The 20,403-nt window shown below is 41.7% G+C and overlaps 1 protein-coding gene across 1 annotated transcript in view; it reads right to left on the bottom strand.

Annotated features, from left to right (window-relative positions):
- Nucleotides 1–11,327, bottom strand: part of LOC118378437 (E3 ubiquitin-protein ligase NEDD4-like) — a 48,980-nt gene extending 37,653 nt beyond the window's left edge. The window contains 5 exon segments of the mRNA XM_035765421.2: nt 2,893–2,946; nt 7,874–7,912; nt 8,005–8,083; nt 9,447–9,520; nt 10,936–11,327. Of these exon segments, the coding sequence (XP_035621314.2) occupies nt 2,893–2,946; nt 7,874–7,912; nt 8,005–8,083; nt 9,447–9,520; nt 10,936–10,983 (294 nt within the window). The 5' untranslated portion in view covers nt 10,984–11,327.
- Nucleotides 11,328–20,403: the final 9,076 nt, after the last annotated feature.

The raw sequence follows: 20,403 nt of genomic DNA, 5'->3' as shown, positions 1-20,403 counted from the left end.
CAGGTAGGCCTACTCAGGTAGTGTAGGCATACTTGAATATAAACTAGGCCTATTCATGGAGTAAAAGTTATTCTGACCATTGTCAGAATGAATCAAGTGATAACACACCACATTTACACTCCCCTACGTACTTATTTGGACAGTGAAGCTAAAACTTTTAAATTTGGCTCTATACTCCAGCATTTTGGATTTGAGATGAAATGTTTAATTTGAGGCAACAGTACAAAATGTCACCTTTCATTTGAGGGTATCTTCATACATATCCGTTTTACCGTTTAGAAATGAAAGCACTATGTATCTAGTCCCCACATTTGAAGATGTCAAGTATTGAGAAATTCACTTCTGTATTAAAATAGTGAAAAGTGTAGTATTTGGTCTCATATTCCTAGCACGCAACGACTACATCACACTTGTGACTATTCAAAAACTTGTTGGATGCATTTGTAATTTGTTTTGGTTGTGTTTCAGATTGTGTTGTTCCCAATATAAATGAATGGTAAATAATAGTGTCATTCTGGAGTCACTTTCATTGTAAATAAGAATAGAATATGTTTCCAAACACGTCAACATTAACGTGGATGCTACCATGATTATGGATAATTATGAATGAATCATAAATAGTGAGAATGTTAGATGCACAAACATCAAGACATACTTGGGGGGGACATTATATTTATGCCTTCACTCATCATTCATCCACATTAACCCTTTCCACTCGTTGAAAATGGCAGATTTTGAAATTAGAAACCAGAGCCTGTACAGTAGTAACATGCTACACGTGTGACACCAGAGCTCAGGTTTTCCAGTTCACAGGGCTGTATGGGTATGTATGACTAAGTATGACTGACAGACATTATAAACTTGAGCACCGCACGAGACAAGAGGATGCCCCCGTACCTCCCGGTAATTGGGCTACTTTTGCACATTTGTTGTCAGAGTGAGGATAATGCTGTAAATCAGGAGGAGTTTGTGTTCTGAAAGCTGAACCGTTGAGAAATATAATAAATATCGCATTTGAAGTTATACCAGCAAACCACACACTCAACAGTTCAAATGTGCACTTCACATGTCCATATTTGAAAACTCATGTCATTTACATTATCAACATTTATGATCGCTATGTTTGATCCACAGTTACAAGGATGACATGTGTTATACCCTGGGTTGTCCTGGACACAATGCCGTATTGTGAAGAACATTTGCCGCAGAACACACACTTGAATGCACTCATGACTCCATTCTGTGCACCAAAATTACGTCTGAAGTGCCTTTTGAAAGCCTAACACTAAAATCATATTCTATAATTAAGCTAGCCAACAGAATCAGCTTTCAAATGATGCCCCTCTGACCCAGATTGCGATTTATAAATGGAACATTTTTGGATTGCGTATACAACAGTAATGTGTGATGGTTGGGACACAGGGCTGTGTTCCAAACAAAAAACTACAAGTGGGCTTGCTTCAGTTCCTCAATGGCAAAGCCATGAGAGCACAAAAAAGGAACTTATAGTTGAGGGCTCTTTCCTTCAACTATATCATAAAATTAGGAACAGTGCACAGTTTGGAGAGGTGTGTGGCCACTTGGAAACACCAGTATGACCTCTCACTCCAACCAATGTAATTGTTTTTTAATATCTTGCACCTATTCCAAAATGCCAATGAATATTCTTATTATGTTACTGAATGTATCCAGGGTATTCAGATTTTCATTATTGAAAAATGCTGTGAAAAGTACAGTAAATGTAAAATGCACATAAAATCAAAAGTGTAATGTTTGGATTCAGTCTTGTGTCAGGTGAACTGTTGTGTCCTCACCTTTGGCTTGATAATTTCCCCATACTATCCAGTGTTCTTTCAATTGCTAACATGGTCATGCATATTCATATTCAAATACTTAACTTCGGACTAGTTTAATACACAAGTGAATTTGTTCAAATACTTCTGAACCTCCAAAATGTGGGGACTAGATACATAAAGTGCTAACTGGTAAAACATATGTACAGGATTATAATAACTATCACTATGTCTGTGCCTTCAAGGTCATTTACACTTTTAGTAAAGTGAGTCAGCAGCAGTGGTGGCAGTGTCAAAGCCACAGGTCTGAACATACTGAAGGAATGTGGTCATCCTGTCTGGGTTGGCGCCCCCCCTTGGGTTGTGCCATGGCAGAGATCTTTGTGGGCTATACTCAGCCTTGTCTCAGGATGGTAAGTTGGTGGTTGATGATATCACTCTAGTGGTGTGGGGGCTGTGCTTTGGCAAAGTGGGTGGGGTTATATCCTTCCTGTTTGGCCCTGTCCGGGGGTGTCCTCGGATGGGGCCACAGTGTCTCCTGACACCTCCTGTCTCAGCCTCCAGTATTTATGCTGCAGTAGTTTATGTGTCGGGGGGCTAGGGTCAGTTTGTTATATCTGGAGTACTTCTCCTGTCCTATTCGGTGTCCTGTGTGAATCTAAGTGTGCATTCTCTAATTCTCTCCTTCTCTCTTTCGTTCTCTCTCTCGGAGGACCTGAGCCCTAGGACCATGCCCCAGGACTACCTGACATGATGACTCCTTGCTGTCCCCAGTCCACCTGGCCGTGCTGCTGCTCCAGTTTCAACTGTTCTGCCTTATTATTCGACCATGCTGGTCATTTATGAACATCTTGGCCATGTTCTGTTATAATCTCCACCCGGCACAGCCAGAAGAAGACTGGCCACCCCACATAGCCTGGTTCCTCTCTAGGTTTCTTCCTTTCTCGGGAGTTTTTCCTAGCCACCGTGCTTCTACACCTGCATTGCTTGCTGTTTGGGGTTTTAGGCTGGGTTTCTGTACAGCACTTTGAGATATCAGCTGATGTACGAAGGGCTATATAAATAAATTTGATTTGATTTGAATATCGTAATGACTTACCAGACGATTCTCATCAAACACCTCCAGCAACAGCCGATGCTTCCTGGGATGAACCTGAAAGAGAAAAGTTTGACTTCAATAAATGGGTCCAAAAACATCAACAAATTGAATCAACAACAACCGGTCATTAATCTCCCCAAAATGTTTTAGTCCGAAGATCAAGTATCTATCAGCCCCCAGTATCTGTCAATCACAACAAATCCTTAACAGTCATTAGGTATAGAACTCAACCAGTTTACTATTTGTTTCTAAGTTCAAATTGAATGTTTCTTTAGAATTGGGTGTACCTTCTAAACATCTCTTTCGTGGCCACACAAAGCATTGGTATGTGGAAACATAACATTTGACCTCATGTTGCTCAGAACTCACATACCATGAAAACAGTTAGGCTACACAGCAAAGCAAGATGTCACAAACACCCACAGAGAGGTAGTGGAAACTTCCCCTGACCAATTTCATAAGAGGTCTCACAACTAGGTGAAGATGACATTCAAAGCAAACTGATTAAAGAACATCAACACGAGCGGCATTGTCTACACCAGTGGTTCCCAAACTTTCTATAGTCCCGTACCCCTTCAAACATTCAACCGCCATCTGAGTACCTCCTCTAGCACCAGGGTCAGCGCAATGTCAAATGTTTTTTGCCATCATTGTAAGCCTGCCACACACACACGATACAGTTATTAAACATAAGAATGAGTGAGTTTGTGTCACAACCTGGCTTGTGGGAAGTAACAGAGCTCTTATAGTACCAGGGCACAAATAATAATCAATTATTTTGCTCTTTATTTAACCATCTTAAATATAAAACCTTATTTGTTCATCGAAAATTGTGACTAACTCACCACAGGTTAACAAGAAGGGTGTGCTTGAAAGGATGCACATAACTCCGCAACGTTGGGTGTTATTGGAGTCTCATAAATCCTTTTCCACACACAGTCTGTGCCTGTATTTAGTTTTCATGCTAGTTAGGGCCGAGAATCCACTCTCACATAGGTACGTGGTAGCAAAGGGCATCAGTGTCTTAACAGCACAATTTGCCAAGGAGGTATAGTCTGAGCACAGCATAATCCAGAAATCTGGCAGTGGCTTCGGAATAAATACAATTTTTGCAGAACCGCTTGTTGCAATTTCGATGAGGCTCTCTCGTTCAGATATCGGTAAGTGGACTAGAGGCAGGGCATGAAAGGGATAACGAATCCAGTTGTTTGTGTCATCCGTTTCGGTTAAGTACCTACGTAATTGCGCACCCAACTCACTCAGGTGCTTCACTATATCACATTTGACATTGTCCGTAAGCTTGAGTTCATTTGCACACAAAAAAAATCATACAATGATGGAAAGACCTGTGTGTTGTCCTTGTAATGCAGACAGAGAAAAGCTAAAACTTCTTAAATCAGAGCCTCAATTTTGTCCCGCACTTTGAATATAGCTGAGCAGAGTTCCTGTAATCCTTGATTCAGATCATTCAGGTGACAAAAAAACATCACCCAGATAGGCCAGTCGTGTGAGAAACGGCATTGTGAAAATTATGGTCAGTAGGGAAATCTTTAAGCTCGTCTATCAATTCCAAAAAAAAGTGTCAATACTTTGCCCCTTGTTGTAAATGCGCTACATGGTCGCTGCCCATATCATTGCATTGTGCAGAAAATACACAAGAGTTCAGGGGACTTGCTTTAACAAAGTTAACCATTTTCACTTGTAGTGTCCAAAACGTCTTTCAAGCTGTCAGGCATTCCTTTGGCAGCAAGAGCCTCTCGATGGATGCTGCAGTGTACCCATGCGGTGTCGGGTGTCTCCCTGTCATGGCTTTTGCACCATCAGTACAAATACCAACACTTCTTGACCACCAAAGTCCATTTGATATCACAAAGCTGTCCAGCACTTTAAAAATATCCTCTCCTGTTGTCCTTGTTTCCAGAAGAGGATATCTTCCTTAATTGACCCCCATAAACTTAACGGACATATACCAGGAGCTGTGCCAGGCCACCACGTCTGTTGACTCATCCAGCTGTAATGCATATAATTCAGTGGCTTGTATGCGAAGCAGTAATTGTTTCAAAACATCTCCTGCCATGTCACTGATGCTTCGTGAAACTGTTGTTTGATTAAGCCATTGTCTGTATATAGCTTTTTTTTTTTTTTTTTTTTTTTAAACCTTTTCCCCCAGCATTGTCCCAGCTATATCCGTGGCAGCAGGAAGAATTAAATCCTCTACAATAGTATGGGGCTTGCCTGTCCAAGCCACTCGGTAGCTCACCATATAAGACGCGTCTAGCCCCTTCTTATTAAATGGTATCTGTTGCTTTTATACATGTCTTACTACTCGAAAGTCATCTTAATTTTCACTCAAAAAACTCCTGTGGCTTATTTTTCAAATTGGCATGTTTTGTTTCTAAATGTCTGCGCAAGAGTGAAGGTTTCACCAAGTTGTGAGATAGTACTTCTGCACAAATAACAGGCACTGCACAAATAACAGGCACTACTCCCAATATAAGTGTACCCCAAAATCAATGTAGTTATCATATTTGCACTTCTTTGTCTGTGCTTTCCCAGGTAAGGGGGCAGTAGCTCTTCAGCTGCATCAGATTCACAACTGTCAGTGTTCATGCTAGCTGGGCTAACAACAAATGTAGAATTACTGATGCTAGCATTGGATGTGCTTGTGGAAGCAGAACAACTTGTGTCAGACAGATGCAGTAGTGCTGGCAGTAGCAGTACTATCAGTAGAGCTGTTATGTGTTTCTATGGACGCGGGCCTTAATTTTTTTAAACCATTTTCGAGAAACCAGAAAGAGCAGCAGCTACTGGTCTAGACAAAATGAAGGTACAATAGGACAAAGGGAAGGGCTCAGTGGAACAGACTGCATATGGAGCTTCTTTGTATTAATTCGTTTTAAAATGGGAAAAGGAGGACCAGAAAATATATTTGTACTAGCGAAAACATCCCAAGCACTTCCTACTGTAAAAGAGGTCCTTGGAAACTAGTAGGTTTCACACCAAACATGGCTATTATTTAAATCCATCGCTAACTGGGCTAATGAAAGCGAACTGGATCCTCCATCTGCGGACACCCAGCTTTAATTACAAAACCCATCCCATTTGACAAAGAATACACCTTTTTTATTTTACATAAATATTTCTCTTTAATATTTTCAAATATAGGTGTATTTCCTCACAATGCTTAAAACAAAGTGAGAATTATCTATGACTAAAATACATCAGAAAACCACCTGACAGAGCTGGGAAGGGGCGCACAGTGAAAGATAGTAACGATTCCCCTGACAGGGTGGTATAAAGCCACCGCCCCCAGGTCATGTCATGACTACTGGGAAATGAAATGTGTTTCTGTTAAAAATGGGCCCGCTTGCTAAGTGAAGCCATTATTGACACTGCCACGTTGGTAAGGTGGGCCAAATAGGCCGCAACTCCTGTAGAATATATGGGAGAGTGCGTTCGGCAAATATAACTTGTTTACTTTATAATATATGATTAACTTCAAAAGAACAATCAAAATATACAGATAAGAGACAGGCTAGGGAGTCAGGTGTTTTAAAATATATTTTAATATTGGTTTGAACGCATGTTATTTTATCAAAAAGGTTCTAAAGATTTCCAGGGCATGCATAAACATAACAATATTCACAATAGGGACAAGTAAAACAAAGTGCAGGGAGCTGTTAGTGTTACAACAGCTGTATCCGCCTAAGGAGAATCCACTGAGTACTGATTTACAGTACCAAGACACCATGATAGAGAAAAGCCCTGAATAGACTGTAGGAGATGGGGAAATCTCAACTGGCATGGTGACATGTTTTTTTTTTTTTTTTCATATGACTGGGAGAGTGTTGAATCACTGTCCAGGGCAATGAGACATTGTGCAACACTGCCATCATTTCTAGATATGGCTAATACGTTTCTAAGGCTTAAACATAGTGGATATTTGACTGAATGTGTGCAACTATATACACACACACACACACACACACAGACAAAAGCTTCCTGATCAATATCCATGGCCAGAGGAATGAAAACATTTCAAATATCTCCCTCTGTCTCCTGGCGAGATGGGCCAAGTCTCCTGCTATGTGGTATAACCAGATGCAGGTAGAAGTTACCCCGCTCTATGCTTTTCCTCCACATGCAGAAACTGTGGTTCTCCATCAAGATTACATTTTTGCAACCACAATAAGCTTATGTTTGTTGAAATAACTAATTCAAACTCCGTCAGCAAAAGTTCCAGCTTTTGAATTGTGCCCTTGAACTTCAGGTCTCAAGGTACACAAACAATTCAAATTCATATGTGTGCTCCCATAGCTACTAAAGAAGGGTTGTGAATATTTATGTCTGCTACTCCAACATAGAGGATCAACCTAATGAAAAACAATCAGGACAGAAGGACCTTGGCATACGCAGCTTTCCACACAAAAACGTCAGAGCAAGGACTCACGCCAACACCAACTGACTCACTGAGGCTGTTTCACACCCTCAGTTCAACATTTAATCAAGCTATGTTTACATGCCCAAGAAAGGAGCCAGGGGCAACAATACTCACAGGATGCTGGGTGGGTCTTACTGACCAATCACAACGCCCAACATAGTGGAGAACTTCCTGTTGGTGCTGATTATGTACAGACACCAGTAAACATTGTAAAAATAATAATAATGACACGTCTGCAGACATGAACATAAAAAGTTTTGCGTTCTGACTTTTAAATTGCTGTTTGTGAAATGTTAGCCTCCCAGTGAGAATCTGGAGCAGCTTCAAACATTAATAGAGAACATATTACTGGGCCATTAAGGCTAGGAAATACAGATCTAGTTAATTGTCCATATGACATGGAGGCATGCAGCAAAAAGAGATGAGATCAAGAGAGAAATAAAGAAATAGAAAGGTTGAGTCTTAACGGTCCTCAGAGCCCTGGGTAAAACAGCAACTACACACACAAACAATGCTCTTTTTATCATACATTTGACTTACCCTGAAAAATAATTCCTCATTCCACTTCGGGTCCAATGTCTGGAAAAGACAATGTATTTAAATGTAAATAGGATACTTACAAAACAAACAAATAAATGCTCTGTACTTATTCTGCTGTCGCAGTTACTCACCTTTTTAATTGTTTTAGTCTGAAGACTTGTTAGTTCTCCATTGACAGGGTCATAAAGGGACACTCTTGTATATGGATCACTGTGGTAGAAAATGAAAATACAAGGCTCAATTTGATGTCTCTGTCCCTTGGTGTGGACAAAGATCAAACGAGGGAACATCTCAGCATGAAACAGTTTTCAGGCCATATGGAGCACAAACCAATGATGTCATCAGAACTATAAATAGTTGCATATAGTGTTTATTTGGCACTGCTGACATGAGGGGAAATGATGGTGGGCTATTTAGCGGAAAAAGCCTGGAGATTCTGAAGCATCTACGGTATACAAGGGCACAGTACTCCTGATTATAGCGCCATCTTAAGGTTGCACAGGACAGTTACAGTACGGTCTACGGCGAGTGGACAATTTAAGGAACGCATGGAAGATAACGCAAGCCTACTTAATATAAATAAGAATATCATGTCATCAAAGCAGGACAACACAAGGCTGTCTTTCAACCCACTGCTATGGTGCTGAACCTTCCATTCAACAATGCAAAACAGGACCACAGCAACTATTTTGTCAGTGGAACAGCACATTTTGAAGATGATTTTGCAAGTCTCAGGTTTTTGCGCTCAAGTTTAATAAATAAGTTTGTATTTCTAAATGCACAGGGCCTTCAACAACCATATAGTACAGTATGCATGCACACCACTAGGTCCACAATGTTGACTAAATAAATATTTCCACACACACATGGGCTCATTACCAAGTGTTTACTGTATAAACTGACAATCAGTTTGCTGTTTATAATGAAGTGGGTAGATGTGTAAAATGATTGGGGCAATAAACCTGCTTATGAACTCTAGATGTGTTTTGGGCAAAACAGCACACAGAACTGTAATAGATGATTTAGGAGTCCAATAAGTTAGGAAGGGTCCACAGTCCACACTAAGGATCATGTAGAATTAGAATCTAGTATTTTATGGTATAACATGGCCAAAGGCATGTTTCCTAAAAAGGGAGTATACCAAAGATAGTACACTGTATTTTGATAACATGAGACACCAGAATTATACAAAGATACTGAAGCAAAGCTCGCTAACATGAGCCTGGTTACAATTCCAACCAAGTGGGTTAACCCTATGGGTGCGATGCATAGGGTTTTTGTATTTGACACCAATGACCTGGGTTCGCTTCTCTGTACCGCTGTTCGTTAAATTGGTTTCAGAATTGGGATTGCATCCGACTGAAAGGCCAGACGTGTGAGTGGTCAAAGCACAGGGATGTGATTTTGCGTTCGGAGGGGGCAGTGAAGCGATCCTCGCTAATATGAGAGTCACTTCTCTGTCCCAACGTTCGCTGTAATACCATAAGAAAATAATCTCCTGAATTTGCTTAAGTGATACTGATAGATTTGATTATCCAATTGAAGACATATTTTCCTCAAAATCAAGACTGACCTGGCTCCAAGGATATCTTTCTTGGCCAAACCAATTCCAGCTATGACTTTCACTCTCAGAATTCTAGCCTCATTCTGGAAAAAAACAAAAACACAATAAGGACATAAATCACATTATTAGCTGCTTACAGTGCATTCAGAAAGTATTCAGACCCCTTGACTTTTTTGAACAAGGCCCTTCTCCCCCGATTGCTGTTTGGCAGGGGGCCAGCTCTAGGACAAGTCTTGATGGTTCCAAACGTCTTCCTTTTAAGAATGATGGAGGCCACTGTGTTCTTGGGGACCTAAAATGCCACAGACATTTTTTGGTAACATTGCCCAGATCTATGCCTCGACACAACCCTGTCTCGGCGCTCTACGGACAATTCCTTCGACCTCGTGGCTTGGTTTTTCCTGACATGCACTGGGATCTTATATAGACAAGTATGTGCCTTCCCAAATCACATCTAATCAATTGAATTTACCACAGGTGGACTCCAATCAAGTTGTAGAAAGATCAAGGATGATCAATGGAAACAAGATGCACCTGAGCTTGATTTCGAGCTCAAAGGGTTTGAATACTTATGTAAATAAGGTTTCTGTTATTTTATTTTAATACGTTTGCAAAAATGTCCAAACCTGATCTGGCTTTGTCATTATGGGGTACTGTGTGTAGATTGCTGAGTATTTATTTAATCCATTTTAGAATATGGCATAACATAACAAAATGTGGGAAAAGTCCTTCTGGTCCTTCTGTAGCTCAGTTGGTAGAGCATGGCGCTTGTAACGCCAGGGTAGTGGGTTCGATCCCCGGGACCACCCATACGTAGAATGTATGCACACATGAATGTAAGTCGCTTTGGATAAAAGCGTCTGCTAAATGGCATATATTATTATTATTATTATTAAAAGTCATGGGGTCTGAATACTTCCCAAATGCAAAACTGTAAATATCAGGTTAATGATGTTAGCTACATGAATGTCACTTACTGTAAATGACTCACAGGGAAATGTGAGTCATTTATCAAAAAGTGTGTTTTTCCACGTGGATACTCATTTGATCTCAAACATTCAAGATCAATTTAGGCCACATTAATAATGACTTGATAACTCACATGACTCCTTTGGGCAATGCTCTGAGTTTATAGCGAAATGACATGGTTAGTTAATAACCCTTCAATTAATGTATTGTTTTATCTATTGGTTATCAAAAGTGTGCGTTAGCTAGCTAATTAATCAACAGTAGGCCTATACAAAGATGACAGCTACCAGATAGCTGATGACGTACTCCGTGACCATCAACTGTTACACATGCTAACTAGCTAGCTAGCTAGCTGGCTAACGTTGCTTCGATAAAATGGATATAGGTATGGTGGGACTTGACTGTCCAACTGACAGCTTGGTTGACAATACCCAAATAAATGTAATGACATTTTAGCTAAAACACTTGGATATAACGGCATTTGTCTGCCCAGTTAGTTAATTGGCTAGATTGTTAGCTAAATATTTACCTCATCAGTCTGAAGTCCACGGACCTCGGGAAGTGCCGCCATACTCATATCCTCAGCGCCGTAGCCTATGTAGGTCGATTCAAGTAAAATGTCCCGAATGATAACGCTGTAGGTGCTCTAGCACCAATTCACCTTTCACTAACTAATGAACTGTACCAGACACAATAGCTAGTTAAATGTTCAAATGTGTCGTGCGTCGTTCTCAACTAAAAGGATCCTGATTCCTCTCCTCCCTCTGCTACCACGCCTCACCCCTACGTAGTAATTTCACGAGAACATGAAGTACAATGTAGATACAAAGTAGCTATCAACATAACATCGTTAGTTGGTGCATATGGTTGTAACGAATAGTTGTGAATCTTCACTTCCATTGCAGACCAGGACAAATAATGTACCCATTTCAAATATTGTAATGTTGCATAATTTTACAAACCACTGAGACTAGCCCGACAATGGACAAAAGGAGCCTAACCTTACTCCCTATTGTCCAAGGACCTTACATGTTCTGTTCAGAGGAGAATTGGCTCTGGTAGCAAAAACATCAAAATAATTCATCCAAACGTGAGTTGATTGTCAATTGAGGTACGGTTCAATAAACATAAAGCTCTCTTTCATATCACATCAAAATAATTTCACAAATCCAAAATATACACTTACTGTACACCGTTTTAACACTTACAGCCAACAGTATTTTTTTGTGACAACACCTTTGTAGCATTCATCTTCCGTTGACACACAGGTGTTCTAAAACACAGATAGGTAATTAGCATTGTATTAGCATAGTATCTTTTGTCTTTTTAGAATGGAGCTGGAGGGAATGGCAGCCGTTTTACAGGGCTCCGGAACAATTGGTATTTTTTAAGCTGATCTTAACTTTTTGTGTATGTAATGTTTCCGCCATCATTTCCTATGACCATAGAAAGCTTTCGGACATCAGAACAGCGATCACTAACCTTGATTTGGATGAGGATTTCTACTTCAAAGAGTTGGCAGCTAAGGACATAATGCTCATCCGGACCAGGCCCAAATCCCTGACACTCGAAAATTGAAGAGGCGGCGTTATAGAGGCCGTCTTGTGGGATACGATGAGACTACATCAGCGAGTGTATAAACTGCCTCTACCCTCCATTCTTTTGGCGAACATGCAATCACTGGAGAATAAACTGGACGAGCTCAGTTTGAGACTATCCTATCAAGGTGATCTGAAGAAGCTGGCACTAAGACTGCCATCAACGAGCTGTATAGGGCCATAAGCCAACAAGAAAATGCTCAACCAGAAGTGGTGCTCCTAGTGGCCGGTGATTTTAATGCAAGAAAACTAAAACCAATTTGACCTACTTTCTACCAGCATGTCACCTGTGCAACTTAAGGCGATAACAACTTTAGATCACCTTTACTCCATACAAAGCTCTCCCTCGCCCTCCATTTGGCAAATCTGACCATAACTCTATCCTCCTAATTCCTGCTTTCAAGCCCCGCTCCCCCCCAAAAAACAATAAGAAGCAGTGACACACTCAATATGCAAGTGGTCCTAAACTACAGGGCTGTTTTTCTAGCACAGACTGGAATATGTTCTGGGATTCAGCCGATGGCATTGAGGAGTTTACCACATCAGTCCCTGGCTTCATTAAAGTGCATCAACGACGACGACCCCACAATGACCATACGTACATATCTCAACCAGAAGCCATGGATTCCAGGCAACATCTGCACTAAGCTAATTCTGCCGCTTTCAAGGAGCAGGACACTATTCCGGATGCTTTTAAGAATTCCCGCTTCACCCTCCAACGAACCACCAAACAGGCAACGTGTCAATACAGGACTAAGATCGAATCCTACTACACCAGCTCTGATGCCTGTCAGAGTGGCAGGGATTGCAAACTATCACGCATTACTAGGTGAAACACAGCCGCAAGATGTCCAGTGACGTGAGCCAGACGAGCTAAATGCCTTCTATGCTCGCGTCGAGGCAAGCAACACTGAACCTAGCCCAATATTGGACTAAAGGAGCCTAACGTTACTCGTATTGGCTCTGGAATCCAAAACAGCCAAATACTCCATCTAAACGTGTATCGATTCTCAATTGGCGAACAGTTCTAGAAACATAAATCCCTTTACTTTCAAATCAAATTAAAATAATTTCACAAATCAAAATACACACTTACTGTACACTGTTTTAACCTGTTTTACCACCATTGCAGACAACAGTATTTTTCAGTGACAACACGTTTGTGGCATCTGTCTTCCGTTTACGCACAGGTGTTTGGAGATGCAGATACTGTAGATACTTACTTATCAATTGAACCTTTTTTCATTTTTTTAATTATTTCTCGCCGATATGAAACATGAGGTCCTTATGCTTCCGAGATGGGAGCCGTGGCTCTTAACAAAACTCCCCCCTACAGAAGACGCCTTCGTCCAATGACTGTGTAATGGAACTGAGAGTCATGATCAAGGGCTAGACTGAACCATGCTGTTCTGGATGACCATGTGATTAGACACACCATAGCCAATGTGAGTAAGACCTTTAAACAGGTTAACATTCACAAGGCCGCAGGGCCAGACGGATTACCAGGATGCGTATGGAGAGCATGCTCTGACCAGCTGGCAAGTGTCTTCCCTGATATTTTCAACCTCTCCTTGACCCAGTCTTTCCTTCTTAAAATGCATTTGAGCCAATAAATTGTGTTGTGACAAGGTAGGGGTGTTATACAGAAGATAGCACTATTTGGAAAAAGACCAAGCACATATCATGGCAATAACAGCTCAAATAAACAAAGAGAAAGGACACTCTATCATTACTTTAAGACATGAAGGTCTGTCAATCTGGAAAATTTCAATAACTTTTAAAGTTTCTTCAAGTGCAGTCGCAAAAACCATCAAGCGCTATTTTTATTTTATTTTAATTTTATTTCACCTTTATTTAACCAGGTAGGCTAGTTGAGAACAAGTTCTCATTTGCAACTGCGACCTGGCCAAGATAAAGCATAGCAGTGTGAACAGACAACACAGAGTTACACATGGAGTAAACAATTAACAAGTCAATAACACAGTAGAAAAAAAAGGGGAGTCTAATATACATTGTGTGCAAAAGGCATGAGGTAGGTGAATAATTACAATTTTGCAGATTAACACTGGAGTGATAAATGATCAGATGGTCATGTACAGGTAGAGATATTGGTGTGCAAAAGAGCGGAAAAGTAAATAAATAAAAACAGTATGGGGATGAGGTAGGTGAAAATGGGTGGACTATTTACCAATAGACTATGTACAGCTGCAGCGATCGGTTAGCTGCTCAGATAGCAGATGTTTGAAGTTGGTGAGGGAGATAAAAGTCTCCAACTTCAGCGATTTTTGCAATTCGTTCCAGTCACAGGCTGCAGAGAACTGGAACGAAAGGCGGCCAAATGAGGTGTTGGCTTTAGGGATGATCAGTGAGATACACCTGCTGGAGCGCGTGCTATGGATGGGTGTTGCCATCGTGACCAGTGAACTGAGATAAGGCGGAGCTTTACCTAGCATGGACTTGTAGATGACCTGGAGCCAGTGGGTCTGGCGACGAATATGTAGCGAGGGCCAGCCGACTAGAGCATACAAGTCGCAGTGGTGGGTGGTATAAGGTGCTTTAGTGACAAAACGGATGGCACTGTGATAAACTGCATCCAGTTTGCTGAGTAGAGTGTTGGAAGCAATTTTGTAGATGACATCGCCGAAGTCGAGGATCGGTAGGATAGTCAGTTTTACTAGGGTAAGTTTGGTGGCGTGAGTGAAGGAGGCTTTGTTGCGGAATAGAAAGCCGACTCTTGATTTGATTTTCGATTGGAGATGTTTGATATGAGTCTGGAAGGAGAGTTTACAGTCTAGCCAGACACCTAGGTACTTATAGATGTCCACATATTCAAGGTCGGAACCATCCAGGGTGGTGATGCTGGTCAGGCGTGCGGGTGCAGGCAGCGAACGGTTGAAAATCATGCATTTGGTTTTACTAGCGTTTAAGAGCAGTTGGAGGCCACGGAAGGAGTGTTGTATGGCATTGAAGCTCATTTGGAGGTTAGATAGGACAGTGTCCAAGGACGGGCCGGAAGTATATAGAATGGTGTCGTCTGCGTAGAGGTGGATCAGGGAATCGCCCGCAGCAAGAGCAACATCATTGATATATACAGAGAAAAGAGTCGGCCCGAGAATTGAACCCTGTGGCACCCCCATAGAGACTGCCAGAGGACCGGACAGCATGCCCTCCGATTTGACACACTGAACTCTGTCTGCAAAGTAATTGGTGAACCAGGCAAGGCAGTCATCCGAAAAACCGAGGCTACTGAGTCTGCCGATAAGAATATGGTGATTGACAGAGTCGAAAGCCTTGGCAAGGTCGATGAAGACGGCTGCACAGTACTGTCTTTTATCGATGGCGGTTATGATATCGTTTAGTACCTTGAGCGTGGCTGAGGTGCACCCGTGACCCGCTCGGAAACCAGATTGCACAGCGGAGAAGGTACGGTGTGATTCGAGATGGTCAGTGACCTGTTTGTTGACTTGGCTTTCGAAGACCTTAGATAGGCAGGGCAGGATGGATATAGGTCTGTAACAGTTTGGGTCCAGGGTGTCTCCCCCTTTGAAGAGGGGGATGACTGCGGCTTTCCAATCCTTGGGGATCTCAGACGATATGAAAGAGAGGTTGAACAGGCTGGTAATAGGGGTTGCGACAATGGCGGCGGATAGTTTCAGAAATAGAGGGTCCAGATTGTCAAGCCCAGCTGATTTGTACGGGTCCAGGTTTTGCAGCTTGGGTAAAGGAGAACCTGGAGAGGCTTGGGCGAGTAGCTGCGGGGGAGCTGTTAGCCGAGGTTGGAGTAGCCAGCCGAGGTTGGAGTAGCCAGCCGTTGAGAAATGCTTGTTGAAGTTTTCGATAATCATGGATTTATCGGTGGTGACCGTGTTACCTAGCCTCAGTGCAGTGGGCAGCTGGGAGGAGGTGCCCACTGCACTGGCTCTCAAAAGGACTGCCACAGGAAAGTAAGACACAGATAAGTTCTTTTTTAAATTTAATTAATTTATTTTATTTTACCAGGTAAGTTGACTGAGAACATGTTCTCATTTGCAGCAACGACCTGGGGAATAGTAGGGGGATTAATGAGCCAATTGAAAACTGGGGATTATTAGGTGACCATGATGGTTTGAGGGCCAGATTGGGAATTTAACCAGGACACCAGGGTTAACACCCCTACTCTTACGATAAGTGCCATGGGATCTTTAATGACCTCAGAGAGTCAGGACACCCGTTTAACGTCCCATCCGAAAGACGGCACCCTACACAGAGCAGTGTCCCCAATCACTGCCCTGGGGAATTGGGATATTTTTCAGACCAGAGGAAAGAGTGCCTCATACTGGCCCTCCAACACCACTTCCAGCAGCATCTGGTCTCCCATCCTGGAACTGACCAGGACCAACCCTGCTTAGCTTCAGAAGCAAGCCAGCAGTGGTATGCAGGATGGTATGCGTTAGAGTTACCAGCTTCAGAAATTGCAGCCCAAACAAATGCTTCACAGAGTTCAAGTAACAGACACATCCTCAACATCAACTGTTCAGAGGAGACTGTGTGAATCAGGCCTTCATAGTCGAATTGCTGCAAAGAAACCAGTCCTAAAGGACACCAATAAGAAGAGACTTGCTTGGGCCAAGAAACATGAGCAATTAGACCGTTGTAAATCTGTCCTTTATTGTGATGAGTCCAAATTTCCGATTTTTGGTTCCAACCGGCGTGTCTTTGTGAGAAGCAGAGTAGGTGAACGGATGATCTCTGGATGTGTAGTTCCCACCATGAAGCATGGTGGAGGGGGTGTGATGGTGCTTTGCTGGTGACACCATCTGTGATATATTTAGAATTCAAGGCACACTTACCCAGCATGGCTACTACCACAGCATTTTGCAGCGATACGCCATCCCATCTGGTTTGCGATTAGTGGGACTATCATTTGTTTTTCAACAGGACAATGACCCAACACACCTCCAGGCTGTGTAAGGGCTATTTAACCAAGGAGAGGGATGGAGTGCTGCATCAGATGACTTGGCATCCACAATCTCCCGACCTCAACCCTGGTCTGGGATGAGTTGGACCGCAGAGTCAAGGAAAAGCAGCCAACAGGTGCTCAGCATATGTGGGAACTCCTTCAAGACTATTGGAAAAGCATTCCAGGTGAACCTGGTTGAGAGAATGCCAAAAGTGTGCAAAGCTGTCATCAAGGCAAAGGGTGGCTACTTTGAAGAATCTAAAATCTAAAACTTAACACTTTTTTGGTTACATGATTCCATGTGTTATTTCATAGTTTTGATGTCTTCACTATTATTCTACAATGTAGAAAATAGTAAAAATAAAGAAAGCCCTGGAATGAGTAGGTGTGTCCAAACTTTTGACTGGTACTGTATACATATGTACTCTACATACATACCCTATACACACACACACTCTACATATTACCTCAACTACCTCATACCACTGCACATTGACTCGTACCGGTACTCCTTGTATATAGCCTCATTATTGTTACTATATTTTATTTAGAAAAAAAAACGTAGTTTTTAACTTTGTATTGTTGGGAAAGGACACGTAAGTAAGCATTTCATGGTAGTCTACACCTGCGCATGTGACAAATAAAATGTGATTTTTTTTAGTAAACAAGCACTGTAAAATGCAAATATGGCCGTGTGGGAACTGTTAGTGTTTCATAACGGAGAGGGAATGCAAATCAACGACGCTGGACAGAGTGGAATCAGGTGTATCAAAAAGGCCGTTTATTGGTCAAAGATATCTTGTCCTGCAGTTTTACGTGCACGGATCTAGTTCATATAACTCGGTAAGGAGTCAGGTGAAAAAGAGAGCTAGACATTGGTCACAGCAGATTTTATACATTGAATATGTAGGTGGAGTCTTGTCGTGTTGGTCTTCTGACTGGTCCTGAAGAGTTGGAGGCGGGCCTTGCTCTAGCCAGAGTGGGCCCCATTGGTGCACAGCAACAGTCCTTTGCTCTTGGCACCCGACCAGTAGGGGGTAGAGTGTGTGTGTACAGTGCTTCATGAAATGTATGTGTGTACAGGAAACGTGGATATTGGTAATGTCTGCTTTAGGCTCAGGTGTTTACTGTCTTTGCAGGAGTGCATGCAGGATTCAATGTCAGCGAGATAGCTTGGCACTTCTAAGCTCGTTAGTGTTGCAGGATGCTCTTTGTAGTTTTACAGGGGAGTAATATTTGCGTGATGGCAGCTGTGTGTCCTTCGGATAATCATGTTATTGCACACAGGCTCTGGACTTGGCTGAAGACACTGGGCCCAGAGTTATCTGAGGGCATCCGGTTTAACCAGAGCTTTGGTCTGATAGTAACGCTTTATATTAGATTATTTATATAACAGAACCCTAACGGTATGTAGTAATTTAACCTTTAAAAAAAGTAGAATTATTTCTTGCTGATATGAAAGAAACGTTCTTTATGTTTCAAAAACTGTACCGCAAGTGATACATTTTAGCGTTCAGAACGAGCGTCTGGGCTTTTAACAAAACTCCCCAGGCCAGAAGATACTATTGTCAATAGGAGCTAAAAGTAGTTAGCGTCTATGAATGTGTTACCTTGAGACAAGCATTATTTAGTTATCATAATTTAGGAAACCATTTGAATGACACACAGTGTAACCCCCATCCCGTGAGATGGGAGAAAGGATCCCTAGGCGGGCGTTGTACGACCTTCAACCTGTTGTTCACATTCATAGATACTTGATCCAACTGACCTTGCTTATAAGTATTTTCGTTCATGCGGTCCCTCGCTGGAACCTGTATAAAAAGTCAAGAAATGTAAAACAAGATAGAAATATGAATGATGGACTTGGACTATACTTTTTAAATTCAGCAATAGTGTTCTACAAGGATCATCTTAAATCAAATCATGGCAACAGCATTGTAAAATGTAACATTAGCTCTCAATTTAAGCCAGTTTCTGTTTATAAAGGATTACGATGAGTGCACTGTATAATAATTGGGAGGATATGTCCTCTACCAAAAGATCTTGACCTTTTTGGGAGGTAGTTTACTTGCCCTGGGTTCAAGCCTCGATTCAGAGGTTCTCCCTCAATTACCATACATTTAAAAAAAATCAATGAACTACCACATCATTGGGAATTTTAGAAGATTCTTAGTTTAATATCAGGGAGCTAACAACTCCAAAAACAGACAATGGAGTGAGACAGTATTTACCAGACCAATTACACAGTTTGTTGTTGCACAGTAGTCTGTTCAAGTTGGTTCATTACGTAATGGAACATTCTCAGCAGCAGAACATTCTAATTGGGAGTGTTTTTTGCAGACAAGCTCTTTTAGCCAAATGGCAATCTCTCCTCTTGCCATTTTTACAATAGAACTACACGGAGTGTACAAACATTAGGAACACCTTTCCTAATAGAGTTGCACCACCTTTGCCCTCAGGACAGCCTCAAAACGCCAGGGCATGGAATCTACAAAGCGTCAAAAGCGTTCTACAGGGATGCTGGACCATGTTGACTCCAATGCTTCCCACAGTTGTGTCAAGTTGGCTGGATGTCCTTTGGGTGGTGGACCATTCCTGATAGACATGGTAAACTGTTGTGTGGAAAAAACCCAGCAGCATTGCAGTTCTTGACACACTCAAACTGGTGCGCATGGCACCTACTACCATACCCTGTTCAAAGGCACTTCAATCTTTTGTCTTGCTCATTCACCCTCTGAATGGCACACAATCCATGTCTCAATTGTCTCAAGGCTTAAAAATCCTTCAACATGTCTCCTCCCCTTCCTCTACACTGATTGAAGTGGATTTAACTATTTTTTATTTAACCTTTATTTACACGTGACATCAATAAGGGATCCTAGCTTAAACCTGGATTCACCAGGTCAGTCTGTCATGTTTTGTGTACAGTGTATATGAATTAGCATAGGGACGATAAACAGTTCACAAAAACTAGAAGCAGACATTTTTTCCAGCTCTTCTACAAGCCAACTCTTATCAGCAGAGGCTTAATCTATAAAACAGATGGTGCTCGTGATGCCAAATGTGCATTATTTTCTTATGAGCTGCATCAGGCTGTTTACAGATTAGCCACTCTGGAACATCACCACCACATTTACATCTAAAATGCTAAAACGTACAAAAAACATAATTGGGAATACACTTCCCACAAGTGGGGGTTCTGTTCATGTTGTGGTACTGTAAAAGTTTCTATAACCCCTATGGAACAGCATTCAAGAAGGTCAGTTCAAACCAGTCTTCCACTCATGTGACTTAATCGACTAGAATAGATATAGGATCTATGGAAAGTGGCATTTGGCACGCCATATGTTTTTAGCTTCATATTGAATAACATAATAAGCTATGGTGAGGAAAAGGACACTGAATACCAAAAGTGGGATTAACAGTAATGTAAATACCTATTTATTTGAATATTCACTTT

This window comes from Oncorhynchus keta, chromosome 14 (assembly GCF_023373465.1).
Source record: "Oncorhynchus keta strain PuntledgeMale-10-30-2019 chromosome 14, Oket_V2, whole genome shotgun sequence".
NCBI classification, from domain to species: domain Eukaryota; kingdom Metazoa; phylum Chordata; class Actinopteri; order Salmoniformes; family Salmonidae; genus Oncorhynchus; species Oncorhynchus keta.
This window is presented reverse-complemented; position numbering and strand designations above follow the sequence as displayed.